Here is an 18715-nt window from a genome sequence, read left to right on the forward strand (position 1 = left end):
TTTATTGCAGTGATAAAACATGATTTTTGTTTCTTAACATGTGATACATGATACCAGTTTGTTTTTTTAACACTTAAAAATTATGAAGTCAGAATTTTCCCACCACTAAGTTTTTTGAAAAATTTCAAAATTAAACTTTGAAAATTGTTGACATATGATGATGCATGGCTGCACACTGTGTTTTATTTTATTTGATTTCTTACATATATGTGCACAGCATATACTTTTAACTCTTAAACAGTTGTTAACTATGAAACAATAACAAAAAGTTATAACCCAAACATTACATACATGAACAAGATTCATCATGTCTGTACAATTCAAAATGACACAAAGCTTGTTGGCTTTGTTAACTTATAAACCTTTAAAATAGCATATAAATTGTATTGTGTCTAAAGTCACCAATTAGGATAAGACAAGGGTCTTATCTAATATGTTGTAATCATTTGGTCAACTAAAAGGCACATGTAAGGCCTTGCCAACTGGTGTCCCTGTGGTTTGTTATGAACCAAAGGATCTCTACATTCTTCTTTCTTTGTGTAAACACACTGTTCTCCTTCATTGCCATCTGTACAGTAAATCCATTTCAGTTTCTGAAAACTGTGCTGAAGTAGCGTACATGAGTACAACATTGAAGAAGTGGGCATAGAGAGACATCTTTTAGGCTTAAGATTGCAAGGTTGGAATTTACTTTTAAAAAAATATAAAAATCTTAGGCTATCAAAGCTGACAGAAAAATCTTTATAATTACTTTACTGAAGAAAATTACTTTGTTTAGTATATAAATATATTGATGGGCTTATATTACAATTAGGGCAAGTTCATGAACCTAAATAGTGGTGACTTTTCATCGATTCCTCAAGTACAGTTTAAAAGCAGTTTTGTTTCACAAACAAAAAAAATTCATGAGCCTCTAATTAAACTAGAAAAAATATTTTTATTGCCCCTTCACATCAAACCAGGATTAATAAAAAAAATTGTAAATCTATAAAGGACAATCAAGCATATGTGTATGTATGACAGAAATTTCCAAAGATAATTGAAGCAAAAATTAAAAAATGAATTTTTGTTGGGGCCCACAATAAGAGAACCTATCAGGATGTTTTAACTTTTGTTGACTGATTTACAATTCCCTGCTTAAACAGCATTTAAAGACACTTGTAAAAATTTTTCTGAGTGTCAATGTCACAAAAATCCAGGATCTTTGAGAAATTCATGCAAAATTGTTACTAAAAGTCTTTTTCTCCATCCATGTCTGGATTTCTTTCCACTAAGTCTTAGGCAGTATTTGGCCAACGCTGTGAATGTTTCCATAAAAATATTTCAGTGTTTGAGAGGTGATTACTTTTTGACTTTATGAACCTGAGACTATCTACTAAAGAGGAGCATCTGTTAAGAAATTAATGCAAGTACAACATTCCATTACATTAGTAATATTAACTTTTATAGATCTTTCATCTGCCATTTCTATTAAACTGAGGGAGATAGCAAGATTCTATTTACCATATTTGTAATTATACAAAAAACAGAAAGTTATCACACTTACAGAAACTTTAAAATTAAAGTTTTATTTTGTACTTGCAAATCTGTTTGGACTCGAGGTCTGTAAATAAAGCAATAAGACTGGTTCAGAAAAACTTATTTACAATACAATTATACATGGACTCTTATCACCTTAGTTCCCTTGGGTCCCACGCAATACATCGAACGGTTTTCCCACTCTTCATAGCGGTGTTCCTCAGAAACTGGAATAACCTTCAGATGGTCGGTCGGTTGCATTTTTAAAAATATTTTCTACCATTCCAAAATGGTGGTGTCCTTTGAGGTGGTTTTTTAAAGTTGAGAACAGGGAAAAGTCATAGGGACTCGTCAGGTGAATAAGGTGGTTGAGGAATTGTAGAAATGTTTTTCTTTGCCGAATACTCGTTAATTGAGAGTGCAGTGTGACAAGGTGCATTGTCATGATGCAGCATTCAGTTGTCTTTGATGGCTGGTCTCACACTGGCAACTTTTCTGGAGTATTTCAAGAATTTCTCTGTAAACATACTGATTTACACTCCTGTAGGCAAAAACTCCTTATGGAAAATACCATTACTATTGAAGAAACAAATTAGCATGGTTTTGATTTTCTGGGACGTGGTGAGTTTGAAGTGTGCTACTCCTTGCTGTGGTGTTTAGTTTCTGGTTCGTATTCATATATCCAAGATTCATCACCAGTAATATTTTTTTTGGAAAATCAGCATCAGTTCCAATTTGCCCCAGAAGATTGCGCCACACTTCCACCCTGTTGTTTCTCTGTTCAACAGAACAGAGGTTTTTGGTACCAATTATGCAAAAACATTTTTTCATCTCCAATTCATTTGTCAATATTTGATGGACTATGGTATGGTTCAAACTCAATTGTTCTGCAATCATTCTGACAGTTAGTTGCCCGTCATACAGTATCAAGTCTCTGATTCGCTCAACATTGTCATCACTTTTTGATGTTAACAGTCTTCCAGAGCATGGATCATCCGCAACTGATTCCTAGCCCTATGGCTGCCAAAAAACTAGTCTCATTATTTTATTTACAGATCTCATATATCTGAAATCATGTTTTCAGTTACAAATACAGTCGTCTACATCCTTCAGTGTCAGCTATAAAAAGGTAATATAAAAATCGGTGACTCCATTCATTACAAATTGCATTATGAAAAAAGATAGTTATTTTAAAAACTATGTGGTTGCGTATACCAGCTAGCCGATGTACTGACTGGTTTAATATTACTGCCTTTATAGACAGTGTTAAACTTTTACATTTTGTTGAAATATACAGAGATCAAAATAATTTGTTATTAATATGTCTAATCATTTAAAGATTAAGAAACATGCTATAAAACTGTAAATTCACCGATTAAGAAAAATATGATAGGTTTGTATAGACATACTCATTACCTGACTACATTCCTTTTCATTGTTTTTTTAATAATGATAATTATTGAAAAATCCTTAACTGGAAAAAATTGCAGTTTTAGTAATAAATAGAAAAAGTTGTAGCCAATTTCAAAGAAATATGGCTCCATTTATAAACAAAATGTGTCATATTGAACTTAAGTTTTCTTTAGTAAGAATAGCTATTTTTCAGCAAAGTTTGAGGTGTTACTTTGTTTTTTTAATAGCTTAAGACTGAATAGAGCAGGTAATCAAAATTGTTAGTCATAACCCTTCTGTTGGTATTACTCCCCTAATGATAAGGTTGTTCTGTTGTGAAAATTTAGCTGATGAAGTAAGCATATTCAATATACCAAATTTTTAGTTAAAACAGAAGTATCATCTACAAGTTGTGGGAACAGATAAAATATATAATTAATATTTTAAGATGTGGAAAACTAATTGCCTAAAAAATTGTGATTTTGTTCATTAGATACTTATTTTAAATATTAGTAGAATTTTATAGTTGTTTTGAAAAAATCCAGTTTAAATGGTTATTTAACTTTATAAATTTTGACATATTATACATGTATTTTAACCAGTATTATTTGTTGAAAGAAATGAGGTTGAAATTTTATGTGAAAATATATAATTTAATTTATTCTGCCATCTGGTTGGTCTAGTGTAGTGTTTTAACTCGCCACAAATTGTGGTGATTTAACAGCTGATTTTGAAGTCGAAGGTTCTGAGATTCAAATCAAAGTTAAAATTTGACAGTGGATACTGGTGTACCTTGGTGTGGGTTCAACTGACAATAGGTCAGAAATGGTCGGCCTGAGTCTACAAGACTACATTTCATTTCATTGGGCCATGGGGAGGTTGCTTCTTGTTCAAGAAATGTACAGATTAGGAAAATTAATATAATCTAAAATCAAACTCCTAGCTAATTTATAACTATTACAAACAGGTGTGATCATGATCGTATTATATAATATACTTTAGCTTGAATATCCAATAAAAGATTAAAATAGCTTTAATTGCCAGAGTGATCAGAGGCATATGAAAATAAACTAACCCCATCTCTAAATAAGCTTAAATCATATTTAAGTGTTATTAGTATAGTGAAGTAAATAATATTTGGAGGTTAGAATGTTTCATGACAGACTTATTCAAATTATTTATTTTTGATATTTTAATATAACCACATTTATATTTATATTAACCACATTTATCTTTTTATACAAAGATCTGAAGATAAGATTCAGATAAATTAAAAATGTGACTCTTAAATAAGACTATGAAACAAAGTTTGGAATATCATAAAATAGGTAAATATTTTGATCTACTGGATTTGATTGTCTTTGGTCTGTAAAAACCTGTTTTAGTCCATGCAAATGAAATTGGCAATGAGTTATTAAAGACAAAAAATAAAGTGAAACTTGCAATTCACCATTTTCAAATACCTTAATTATGAACAAAAGTTTCTTTTTAAGTAAGTGACCCATTCATATTTTACCAATGATTATACTTGTGTTCACCATTAAAATAATGATAAAGTAATGTCTATACTAATAAAGCTGAATTGCTAATTTATTGTTCAGTTCACTATATATAAGGTAAAAATTGTAGTTTTTGGAGTAGAATTTTATTTAAATCAATATATTGTCATGAAAATTATAGTCATCTTTTATTTAATAATACCATCAAATTACCTTAAAAGAGAAAAAAAAATTAGGTATCTACTATAAAGAACTTTTAATTAATGACGATTACTTTTAATCATTGTATTAATGCCAATATTCACAAAAAATTGAAGAGAAATTATATTGATGTCAAGGTAAAAACTGTTGCTTTGACGTATTGCATGTAATCAATGGAAAATATATTTAATTATTAAATACTAAATTTTAAACTTGCTCTTTGTGACATATTGTATGTTTGTGTTGTAAATGATCTAAAAGACTGGTCCAATTAATCTTAAGTGTTTGATAGAATCTTGATTAATAGGCTTAGTATTTCTGGTTTGAGTAGTCTAAAGCTGTGTGCACAATCATAAACAATATGTGTAGCTTGAAATGATATTTTCAGTTCATCTCTGCAAATGTTAAAATTTCTAAGAGATGGTGATGGACCTTAAACCACCTATTCCCACTTAAACTTTATATACATAATCCATGTACTGAAAACACCCATTACATTGTAAAACGTGTAGAACCTTACAGTCATAAGCCAAAACTCATTGACTTGCTTCTATACAAAATAGCTGAAGCAAGGAATAGATCACATCAACATGAATAACAGACTTTGAAAATGAAATTGAACAAAACTAAAAGAAAAAAAAAATTTTAGACTAGAGCATAATGATACTGTTAGAAGGGAACTGGATGGTGCTGCTCAGCACTGTAAGTCTGATGTTCAAATCCTGGTTAAATTTAACTTTTTACTTTCTCACTTACACTGCTAACTTCCATATCTTATTCCCATTCACATGTTATGAGCCTAAAAAAAAAAATGTTAATGTAAACAACATTTTCAAATGGACACAATATTCTACACTAGAAAAACAACTGACATGGAGTAAACACGCCATAGCAAAACTGTTAACAATCATTTCTTATAAACAGATCTGCCAATATCAATAAAGTAATAATTAATTTTTGAAATGTACATTGAGGACTGAAAAATTTAAAGTCAAATCTAATATGTGCTCTGAAATAGGTAAGTCTTATCAGCTGGTGTTAAAATAGAAAACAGCAGCACTAGTTACTGGAAATAGGTGCAAAAGCAACAGTTTTATAATGCTAGTTTTAATACTTCAGTTTGATTTGTATAAAAGAACTGTTTCAACAAAGGGAGCTCCTACATAAAGCCCCAAAAATATTTTTCATTTTTAGTCATATTGTTGACTTATATTGTATTATTATAGTATATTATTTATAATAAAATACAAATTGTTTCTGCTAAAGATTATAAGAATAAAAAATTACAGTTATTAAAAAAATCAGTTGCTTTAGTTTTGAGTTATTCGGTGTAAATTTTGCACTTTTCTAAACAGCGCAAAATTAAAGGCTAGTAGTGTTTCATTTTGACGTGAACATTCTAGTAGTCGAAGTTAGATTTTTTAATTTTGTTTAATTAAAAGAAAGTAGCTGTTTGTATACACATTTTAAAATATATATACTGCCTGATGAGTTCAACAGTTTTTATGACAAACCCGGATACTGGTAAAAGAACGTTTTCAAATGTTGAAACAACATATTGTCATAATTTGTCGAGTTTCACGAAGCGGTTACTTCGATTGCCATTCATGTGGGGGATTCTGGATTCTAATCCCAATCGGGCTTGGCATTTTTCATACGTTAAAGAATTCATTTCAATATAAAAAAATAGGGCGACTGGAATTGTGAGTCAGTTTATTTTTTCTAATACCAATAAATATAGATACCAAGGTTAAAATCCTAGTAAATGCAGTTACTTTGTACGGATTTGTAATCTGGATCGTGGTTACCGATGTTCTTCGGTGGTTAGGTTTCAATTGACCACACATCTCAGGAATGGTCGGCCTGAGACTGTACAAGAGCACACTTCATTTATATTCATGCATATAATCCTCTGAAGTAATACCTTGCGGTGGTTCCGGAGTGTAAACGGTAAAAAGAAAAGAAAATACCAACAAATGAATAATATTAAATTATTAGACGATATATTAAACGGTATAGAAGATAATAGTAGTTGGCAAAACTGAGTCCCAAAAAATCATCTGGTTATCAGCTGTTGGTTGTGGTTTATTGTGGCTGTGAGAATTAAATATGCCCTGAATTATATTGTTTTTGGACAAGTTAAAATGGCAGCATTAGATAAATTAGTGAAGGCTTTGGAAGGTCTGAAAATAATAAAGGAGTCGTCTTCTTTTACAGATGAATCTGTCAAGTAAGATAAATTACGTATTAAATATATAGTAAGCAATCAATAATAATGTATTTTCTTAAGTTTCTCTTTTCCTGTTATGTTAAGATACTTTAAATGCTGGACTTAATAAAGTGTATTCTTGTTAAACTGTCTAATAGTTGATTTATCTATGTTCGTATTGCAAGCCATTTGCGTTTTATTATGCTGTTGTGTAAACAATTATCAATATTGACATTTTTTTCTTGAGGACATATCATTTTTCTCTTAAATTTAAATGTTTTCTGAGGAGCAATTGGTGGTCGTGGATTTTGTTTTGTTTTTTTTTATTTTTATAATTTATTAGTTGGCTGATATTGCTTATTTTTTTAGATTTATTTAACACTAATTTTCTTTTAAATGTTGGTCCCTTACATACTTAACAAGATTTGAAGGTAATTTTTATATTATTGACCAATCTCTGATTTTGATGAAATTTGGAACTTAAGTTATTTGTTACAGTTATTATTAAATTATTTTATATTATGTCTTTTACCCAAGTTATATCTCTCTTAAGTTACCCTCACCATAAATTTCATAATTAAGTACTGTACAAGTGTAGAACAATTATTTTTTGAATTATTTATTTATTTTTGTATAATTATGGACCCAGCATAACATTTGTCCAATTTAATATTTAAGGTGTCTGTGTGTATGTGCATACACACACACTAAATAATATGTGTATTATTTAGATGATTAGTTCAACACATTGATACAAAGTCTGTATAACAAAATATGGTGTTGGCATTTTGTGACATATGTCCAGGATTCAAATTCAGGGCTTTCCAAATCAAAGATTTAGACTACAACTGTACATTTTCAGTTTTTTGTACTTATAAAATACTCATTATGGTTGGTTTGAAGTTCAGTTGTGTGAAGTATTGTATTTAAGTATTTCCTTTTTTGTTCTCCCTCTCTCTTTCTTTCCCTATGTGCGTGCATATGTGCTTGTCATTTAATCACATTCAAATTTTAGAATGCATTTGATTGGATTTGTTAGTTGATTTTGCAACCTATGGTATTCCTTTTAGTGAAACCCTATTTTCATTTTTATGCCCAAATGTAAGAATTATAAATTGTACATGTTTGGGAAATAAGTTATGTTTTATTAACTTGAAGCATATTATTTGTGTATGTTAAATTTATAATTTATTATTATTTACTAATTGCATTAACAACTACTCGTGCAAGTTTCATTTAAAGAATTATTTTTTGTTATTGCTTGCCTAATTTTAATGGATAATGATTTGTTTATTACATAAAACATATATGTTGCTATATCTGCAACCACATACCACATTGAGTACAAGGTACGTGGGATGGATGGAAGTTTATTACAAAACACCTACATCATAGCATTACATAAGAAAAAGCTAACTTATATTGATGTTATTCATATTTATATACTGATCTTTGGTGATTAGCAATTACCAAAAACTTTCTCAAAAACTTGTTTCTTGCTTGAACATATGTCAACTTTAAATTTCTGAAAACAGTGAAAATAGATAAGTATGATAAGGTGGGTATAGCAAATCTAAAATATAGATATGCAATTGCATATAGTCTTATATTAGTACTAAGTACAGTGGTACCTTGAGATACGAATTTAATTCGTTCTATGATCATCGTCGTATGGCAAAAAAATCGTATCTCAAAGCAATTTTTCCCATTTAAAATAATGTAATATATATTAATGCGTTCTAGCGATATGAAACTAACCCAAAACACAGTTAAATTACATATAATATACACAATTTGTATATAAATAAACTAGTAATAACACACATAATGCTTATTAATTTATTTATTAATATATTAATAACACACAATGTTTATTAATCATCACTTTAACGTCGGGCCTTTTTGGCCTCACTTTCCTGACTTTCACTGCGTGAGACCTTCACAAGGTAACGATCAAGAGAACTCTGTTTCTGCCTTCTTTTTAAAATGTTACGAAAGAATGTGAGACACCTATCATCAAATAAGGCACTCGCTCTCCTTGTAGACAATTGCTCTGGGTGTATTTTTTCCACAAAATCAGACACTTCCTGCCACTTGCCAAAGATATCACTAATTTCACGTGAAGTAAGTTTCTCCTCCGGCTCGACCTCCTCCTCACAGCTGAGTTCCATCATTACCCCCGAGTGGGAAATCTTCTGTAACTCCTTCAGCTCCTCCGTCTTGAGTTCTTCAGCATACTCCTCAATGAGATCAGCAACATCTGCCTTGTCTACCTCTAGGTCCATGGAGTGATCAATGGATACGATCTCCTCAATTGGTTCAAATCCCTCTCGTTTTAAAACAACAACTGGCCATAATTTTCTCCAAGCTGAGTTCAATGTTCTTTTGGTAACACCTTGCCAGGCAATATCTATAAGCTTAAGACAGATCACAATGTTGTAATGATTCTTCCAAAACTCCCTCAATGATAGGGTCGTATTTTCGGTAACTTCGAAGCAACGCTTGAAAAGATGCTTCGTGAAAAGTTTCTTAAAATTGGAGATAACTTGTTGATCCATGGGCTGAAGGGTAGACGTTGTATTGGGTGGCAGATAGACAATTTTAATAAATTTAAATTCATCTAAAAGGTCATCCTCAAGGCCAGGAGGTTGAGCGGGAGCATTATCCAACAGAAGGACACACTTAAGCGGTAGACCATTATCGATTAAGTATTTTTTCACTGAAGGCCCAAAGACTATGTTCATCCACTCAATAAAAAACTGACGGGTCACCCATGCTTTACTGTTTGCACGCCACAGAACTTGTAATTTTTCTTTCATAACTTTATAAGCTTTGAAGGCCCTTGGGTTTTCCAAGTGGTAGAATAGCAACGGTTTTATTTTGAAGTCCCCAATAGCGTTAGCGCAAAGGGCAAGCGTTAGCCTATCTTTCATAGCCTTGTGGCCGGGTAGACTTTTCTTCAGCCGTGATAAACGTGCACCTAGGCATTTTTTTCCAAAATAACCCTTTTTCGTCACAATTGAACACTTGTTGCGGTAGGTATCCTTCTTCACTAATGAGTTTTTCAAAAACCTTAATGAAATTTTCAGCCGCCTTAATATCTGCACTAGATGCTTCTCCATGACGAATAACTGAATGAATGCCACTTCGTTTCTTAAAATTGTCAAACCAGCCACGACTAGCTTTGAACCCCTCACCGCCTTGCGATGATTCTCCCTCCGTCTCGGTTACATCACGCTTGAGGTCTTGGAAGATGGCACCAGCCTTCTCACAAATAATCGTTTCAGACACAGAGTCACCTGCCAATTGCTTCTCCTTAATCCATAATAAAAGTAGCTGTTCCATCTCATCATGTATATTAGTTCGTAGCTTTGAAATAATGGTGACGCCTTTGGAAGGTTGCAGCTTCTTTATCGCTTCCTTCTGATTGATTATCGTAGATATTGTAGGATTGCGGCCATACTCATTTGCCAAGTCGATGATACGAACGCCACGCTCATGCTTTGCAATAATTTCATGTTTCGCTTTCATTGAGATCATTTTCTTAGGCTTTTTCTTTTCACCAGTTTTGTCTTTAACTTTGGGATCCATGGTTAAAATAAAAAAAATATGCAGAGTACTATCCATATACTATCCATATACTATCCAAAATGACACGAAAAACAGGCACAAACAAAGCGAATAACATGTCGTGGTGGCCATGCAGAGGACTGTGGTCTCAACAACCAAACAGAGCGACATAGCGGGCAGAAGCGGCGGGGGAAAAGCTGAGCGAACGCTCTGCCATCTAGGGATCACCTATGCAATTATCGCACATCACAAATTCGTATCTCAAATTTTTCGTTGTATGTCGAGGTATAAATTTTAGAATATTTCATGTTGTATCTCAAAACATTCGTATGTTAAGACATTCGTATCTCAAGGTACCACTGTATTGTGAAATTTTCTTTTGGGTTGAAATATTTTGTTATATGCATTTTTTTTTGTTGCTGTAAATCAGAAAGGAATGATCATTATAAATTGCGTAACATATATTCTTAAAGACTCTACACATATTATTAATATGATATGCACTGAGCACCTACATTTAAAATGAAAAACGACTCCTCATTTTTGCTGCATTACCAAAGTAATTCTAAGAGAATTTGGGTTTCATTTGTTTACACTACAAGTATGAATAAAAGGCAATGTGAAAAGATAACATTATTCTATCCTAATCTAATCTGGAGGCAGCAAATTAGGATAAAATAAATTTCATTTTCATAGTTATTGAGCAGCAGTGTTAAAATTAAAAAAAAATTATTGTGGAAAAATCCTACACTGTCTGTAATCCTCAACAAATTACACCCATACACTTGGCCAAGAAGCAAGGTATTGAATATGAAAAATGGTAATTGTAAATTATGAAAAATGATCACATATTAGCAAGATTGTAAAACCTTTCAGTATATAAAAACTGGCTATGCCCTTGCTTTTTAAATTAGATGCTTCCACTTAGAGACAATTTTCACCATTTGAAAAAAGCCTCTATAACTATTTGTGGATAAAACTTTTTCATAGATGTGGGAGTATCAAATGCAATACTTTCCGTCATAGTTTGGTAAAAATTATAAAATTTTATCCTGTAAGAGATAAAATACCATATTGTTTCAAAAACTAAAATTCATTGGTAGGATTATAAATCTATATTGCTGAAATCAGAGACTTTTGTAAATTCTTTGCAGAAAAAAATTGATAAAAGTAATATTAAACTTAAGCTGTGATGAGTTTTCATATTTATCTCCACAATTTACATACACCTCTAGGGGGCAGTGTTGGACTCACAACAGGTTTCGCAAGATGTTAAATGTACACCGTTTTTTTCTTTTCCTGTTTAGCCTCTGGAAATTACCGTTCAGGTATTACTTAAGAGGATGAATGAGGATGATATGTATGAGTGTAAATGAAGTGTAGTCTTGTACAGTCTCAGTTCGACCATTCTTGAGATGTGTGGTTAACTGAAACCCAACCACCAAAGAACACCATTATCCACGATTTAGTATTCAAATCTGTATAAAAGTAACTGCCTTTACTAGGACTTGAACGCTGGAACTCTCAACTTTCAAATCAGCTGATTTGGGAAAACATGTTCATCGCTAGACCAATCTTGTGGGTTGGCGTATGTATGCCTGCACCCTGCTTACTAAACCTAACCAGCTCACCCAATCCCCTCCTGGGGCCAGACCTACAATTAAGCATTACTCGGCCCCGGGAGGTGTTTTTGAGTGTGGAAGGATCAAGAATCCCTGTGCATCATCATCATTGCCCATCTATACAAGTGCAGACATGCAACGACTCAGCAGAGGGCTACCCCTCACTACCATGCTTTCCGATCCAAGTCTTCACCTTAGCTTAGGGCTTTGTCACTGCCAGTCTGACGTTCCAACTTGGATCTCACTCGCATTTGGACTAGTCATCTCCTCAAAGTCTGGCATCTGTTTCTGTTATTTTTATGACATCGCTTACTAACTTCCATACTGACTTCCATTCATGGTGACCTTTTAATTTGTTTTCAATGTTTTCTGAGGTCAGACCCTCCAGGTGAAACCATCACCTTATTTGAGTCCATCTGTTAAACTGATAAAACGTATGTTCTAGAGTGTCTTCTGCACCACAGTACTGACACTCTGGGAACTACTTTCTGTGAAACCTAAAAAGGTATGATGTATGATGCAAACTCACTGTGGCTCGAAAGGAAGTGGGCGAGGTAGTAGTCCACCTTGCCAAATCCCCTCCAGACCTATGGCCCTATCCTGGAAAGTAGCGTCTTGTCCAGACCACTCTTTGTTTGGGAGCAGCATCTCACAACATTTGCCATTCAGCTGTGTATGGCAACATTTGCCATACCACTGGCCTCAGTTTTGGACATGCCAACATAAGTTCTTGATAGTTGTGCCACATGAAGCTGTATGGAGGTTGTACTCGCCATAACCTCAATAGCCAGACTGGACACCGTACAATAAGCACAGGTGATTCTGATGTGTATATAGTTTTCCTCTTTTTGTGGTTAAACATTAATTTTATTAAAACACCATCTAGCTATAAAATCAGTTAAAAAATATAAAACTCATCGCTTACCTGTATTTCAGTGATAAATTAAAAGCTGGCACAATTAGCACATAATTTCTTATTTGTGCTTACAAGCATTTCTTCTACAGATCATTATTAAGAACTATCAGCATAGATTTAGATTCTGTTCTGTAAAATGTGTTTATTCTAATAAATTAAAACACAATATTAAATAAAATTCTACAAATAGTAAAATTTAAGAAGGCTGTAACAAAAATACTTGTTGACGAGATCAACTCTAGATATTATGCATTTCAGTTTTGTGACATTAAAAATAAATTGCTTTACGGTAAGTGGTGAAAAATTACTTATCATTTCTACTAATTAAACAATTATCTGTGTGTGTTGATTCATGAATATTCTAAGTCTTGAACTATTTCTACTTCTGTATTGCATTCTACTTCTTTCTCTAAAGATGTATATTGTGATTCTGCTACTTGTAATATTTGTGTGGTGAAATCACAATATGTATGCTCTCTATCATCCTTTATTCTTCTCTACAAAAGATTTTAAGAAATTTATAGATTAAAGTAAAAGTGGGAGAGATATATACTCTTGTTAACGTAGCTTGTGTTGTCCAAATAAAATTTTAAGTTGCCTGATATTAGGATCATTATTCCAGTAAGTGTCTAAATGAATTAAATGTGCTCATCTGAATGGATAAAAGATGAAAAAATTGAGATCTGTATTTTCAGTTTGGTAGAGGGATTTTCTTTCTACAGGCTGGCTATGCTAACTCAACACATCAACCTCATTGAGGAACTTGCACTTATTACATCACAAATGATTAGGGGAATTTTGTCAGAAAAGAACTTTTATAGAGAAAAATAAATCTTGGAAGCTACTATAACCTGAAGTAATTTTTGCAAGATGATTTTTACATATTTGTTTGGATGAGACATACGAACATACCACACTCAGGTTATTTGAATCATATTTAAATAAATCCCAATCATTTTTTTAGTTTCTCCTGAATCTAAAATTACCAGTTACTTTTTTTTGTTATATACGCATTGATTTTATTACATCATTAATTTTTGAACTTTTTGTGTTTGACAAAAATTGTAACACACTGACTGCCATTTGACAAATTTGAGTCACAGTTTGACTAAATATGAATCACCAGTGAGATTTGCAGATGAAGATTTATTTCCACGCCTTGTGCTATAATACTGTGACGCATTATAACAAACAGGATGATTCCAAATTGCACGGGAATCCCTCAGATGATATTGTAGCCAAAAATAAGAAAAACTATCATATAAACATAGGTCAGAAAACCGTAAATTAGCGAGTTTCAGCTAGCTAAACATTTAGCCCTGCTTTCTGCTCACTTTGTGAAATTAAATTGTACTAAAATTCTTGGGGGTACAAATCAAGGGGTAAATTTGGTGATTTCTTATGGTTTTCAATCTAAGAAATTAAATAAAAATGGTCTCAGACCTGTTTCACTTTTTTCTTTTTTTTTAGAGAGGGGAGGAATCCATTTACGTACAAAGTGTTGGACTTGCAAGCAGGTTCCGTAAGATATTATTGAGTGTGTATGTGTGCCTGCATCCTACCAACTAAACCTCCACCTCTGATAGTCCTTCCCCTTTCTAAAAACTGCTGTGAGCTATTACTTCAGAAAGGAGGAGTTTCCCTTCCTGCACCAGGCATTGGAGTGACCCATGGGTTCACCGCACTCAGGTGACTCCCACAGGTTCAGGAGGCCCCTGAACACTCACTCGCAGCCCTGTCCTTTCCACCTGAGCTGTCAGGCGTTCGTCTGCTTTTTTGCTTCTTCCTCTATCTGAAGCATCTCCAATGGACTAAGTCATATTAACCACGGCAAGCCAGAGCTACTCTTTGGTTAGCCTGGAAACCATAAGCCCCTCAGGTGGGAATAAAACCGTCGTATCCAGGAGTTCAAGCATTTCGCCTCTCTCCATAGCGAAGCGGAGATACTTAAAGAAAACATGCTGCGCCGTTTCTTCCGTTCTGCAATCAGGGCAGGTTTCAGCGCAGTCTAGTCAAAAACAATATAAATATACCCTGAAGCCCCCATAGTCTGTCAGCATCTGAGTGAGGTAAAAATTCAATGAGCCGTGGGATTTCACAATCCATCTGCCAATATAATTATCCATATAATTAAATTATATCAATATAATATAATTAATATTTATAATATACATATAATATACAATATAATATACATATAATTAATTTAATTATCAATATAATTATCCTGTGGGTCCACCTGCCCTTCGTCGCCTATTTCCACCTCTCCTACCATGTCCTCAAAGTGTCCTTCTCAATCGCCGCCTTCACCATATTTCTATCCGCAGGAGTCAAGCCACCAGACTCGCGCATTCTGGCCGGTAATAATGCAACCACGAGATCCACCTGCCAAGTACCCGTGATGACCTACCTCGTGGGCCTCTCTGGATGTAGTTCTATAAGCAGATGCCACTCGCAGGCAACATCTCCTGTGCAGCGACTCAAGAATCGCTCTATACTTGCGATACTTCATATTAATATTTCCGCCCCGTAAAGAACCGCAGCGTGGGCAACCCCAGTCAAGAGCTTTCTCCTCTGCTGCCTAGGCTCCTCACAGTTAGGCAGGATGCCTCCAATGAGACGTACGGCCCTATCCGCCCGACCGCATGCCTCGAGGACACGAGTGCCGGACCGCAGCCGCGCGTCTCCTCATATGCCTTAATACTTAATTGCGGGTTTGAATCGCACACATCTGCCCTCCAATCCACTAAGCTCTTCGGTCACCGTCTAGCGTTAGAGATTGCAACTATTTCTGTTTTCTCCGGGGCCATACTTAATACTATTTCGCTCATCCAGTTAGCCACCGCCCGGTAAGAATTTTCTCCTTGCGCTTTCCTACAGGTACAGCCTCCACAACCAAAGCAAGGTTGTCCGCTTAACCCACAATATCCACTTTAGGGGGCAGAGGAACACAAAATACAACATCGTATTTAACATTCCATACAATCGGCCTGAGGACCGACCCGTGGGGGACCCCTCTGCTTACTCCTCCCTCCAGAACTCCGCCATCCACCTCACACACAATACTCCTGTCACTGAGATACGAGCATATGACCCTTTTCAGATACACAGGAACACCGAAGCGATCCATAGCGCGCCTGATCGCACCGTGAGAAACGCAATTAATACATGCGTTCCTCACATCAAGTGCGAGCAGCACGCATATCTTACTCTTGCAGTTACCCCATCGGCTTGCCATTATCCCTTCCGCCAGGGAACGCTCTTTCATTACAGCATCCATCGCAGACCTAGATCTGCGGAAACCAAATTGCATGTCATGTAGTCCTCCCGCCTCCTTCCTTCACTCCTTCACCGCATCAGACAACCTCTGTTGGAGTAACCTCTCCAGTATCTTACCAATGGCATCTATCATTGATAAGGGCCTGTATGAGGCTGGAAGCGCCAAGCCCTACCCGGCTTGGGAATCAGAACAAGGAGCTGCCGCCTCCACTTCATAGGAAACTCACCCTCTTGTAAACATGAATTAAATACACTCAGAAAAGTCTCGGGATATGCCCGAGCCACCACCTTAACGACCTGGTTAGGCAGCAGATCCGAGCCCGGCGCCTTATCCACGGGCATACGTCCCACCGCCGCAAGTAGTTCCTTCGTACCAAACAATGCCACGGGTCCCTCATTTCCCTCCAGCTCCGGCAAATTACCTACTCCTACGGGTAATAGCTCCTTAATGACATCAGCGACCTCACCAGGGTTCGAGTAACCGGTGTCCTGGGTTTGAGATCGTTCCTGACTAGCAGGCGGTATGGTCTCCCCTAGGGATCAATTTCAATCTCACAGATTGATTTCCTCCAACAGCGTCTTTTGGAATCGCTAATCATGCGTGCTAACTCCCTTTTCTTGGCCTTATACAAGTCCTTATATACAGCCTTAGCAAAGTCCAGATATGTGCGCGTCGCCACTCGTCTAGCAGTTATACACTCCTTCCTTTTCCGTGCAATATCCGCCGTCCACCACTTGGTTGGAACAACCGTTCCAACATTCAGGCAAACCAAATCAATTTCCGTGATAACTTCCATCAGTAACCTACCCCGGGGATCCATACGCACCGACCCCCAGGTTGTAGAGTACACATTAAAATCCCCAGTTAATAGGGCCGACCTACAGACAGGTCTCTCGCAAGGTTCATCAGTGTCTCCTTGTATCTCCCAATATCAATGTTGGATGAAATATCTCGCTTATATTTTAAGAAAAAACGGGATAAACAGGAAAAGGTTTTGTCGGAAAATACACTTTTTTAGGTTTGGAATAAAATAACTTTGTTAATTTACCAATAAACAAATAAAAATTTCTAGTTAACTTTGTAGAGAATTTAATTCTTAGAAAAGTTATTTTGTGGTTTCGACCCATTGTGAACGACTGACCGGACAGCTCAAACACCACTGAAATGAATAATCAAAATGCTAGACATTAATCTTAACGCTATTCCGATCAAGTTTGTGTGTGTCTTTTTTTATTGAAGTTGAACTTTTAAAATTTGTATTTAATTTTAATAGACGTTGTTTACATCAATTTTCCCAGAATTAAATTCTCTACAAAGTTAGCTAGAAACCTTTATTTGTTTATTGGTAAATTAACAAAGTTATTTTATTCCAAACCTAAATAAGTGGTTTTTCTGACAAAACCTTTTCGTGATTTACCCCGTTTTTCTTAAAATCTAAGTGAGACCACTTTTATTCAGTTTGTTAGATCAAAAACCATAAGGAAGCTCCAAATTTACCCCTCGATTTGTACCCTAAGAATTTTAGTACGGTTCAATTTCGCAGAGGAAGCAAAAGTAGGGCTAAATGTTTTGCTAGCCAAACTTGCCAAGAACAATCTTACCTGTGTGTATATGAACCTTTTTCTTAGTTTTGGCTGAAGAATTATCTCCCGAGAGATTACCATGCAAATTGGAGTCGCCTTTGTTTGTATGTTGAAAGTCATGCCCTTACAGAATAGCTTGTTTATAATAATGTTCACAAAGTTCGTATAAATTCATAATGTACAATGCAAATGTAGTATCTGTTTAATTCTTACATATTATAATATTATAGTAGTGTTAATTTTCTATTCATTATAATATTTACATATTTTACACTAGCAGACCCGACAATGCTTCGCTATTACTAGATTTTAGTATATACGTATAAGGAGGACTGTTACGTCAACCTTTTTATTAAGAAAGTGAGATAACAGATATAAGGAAGGTATTTACTTAAATTATGCACGTAAGTAATTTGTAATTGAAGTATTGGATGATATAAATTGAAATAATTTTTTGATTTTGTAACGTATTTTCGTATGTGCCTCATGCTTTTCCATTGCGGTTTGCGCACCCCGCTGTTAACTGAGGAAAGCTTTAAATGTTAATTGTGAAATAGAAAATTACTATTTTGATCAGTGTTTTTTTTATTCTAAGTTAGTATTTTGTTTTTTAATACTACCGTATTTATGTTATTACATGACGTAACCTTTGCCACAAAATCAACTAATCGATAAACGCGTAATCTAATATTGCTTAAATACAATTATTGTTAAAAATAACGATTTAGAAATAAAAAGTAATAAAAGATTATGGAAAATACACAAAAAACTAGTTACAGTATCAAATTTTGACCAAAAAAAACAAGCGATCGTCTCAGTAAATATTAAATCCTATTATCAAAAACTCTGTGTGTCTTTTTTACTTCCTTGTAAGAAGTAAAGGAAGTACAGTATGGTGATCGCGAAAAATCTCGGTTTTCAGATT

The 18715-nt window shown here is 34.5% G+C and overlaps 1 protein-coding gene across 3 annotated transcripts in view; it reads left to right on the forward strand.

Annotated features, from left to right (window-relative positions):
• Nucleotides 1-6679: 6679 nt before the first annotated feature.
• htt (huntingtin) overlaps nucleotides 6680-18715 on the forward strand; it is a 310315-nt gene continuing 298279 nt past the window's right edge. For all 3 annotated transcript variants that reach the window (XM_075355687.1, XM_075355696.1, XM_075355705.1), the window contains exon 1: nucleotides 6680-6840. In XM_075355687.1, the coding sequence (XP_075211802.1) occupies nucleotides 6755-6840 (86 nt within the window). In that variant the 5' untranslated portion in view covers nucleotides 6680-6754. The remainder of the gene's footprint in view (nucleotides 6841-18715) is intronic.

The sequence above is a fragment of the Lycorma delicatula genome, chromosome 1, assembly GCF_047948215.1.
Source record: "Lycorma delicatula isolate Av1 chromosome 1, ASM4794821v1, whole genome shotgun sequence".
Classification (NCBI taxonomy): Eukaryota; Metazoa; Arthropoda; class Insecta; order Hemiptera; family Fulgoridae; genus Lycorma; species Lycorma delicatula.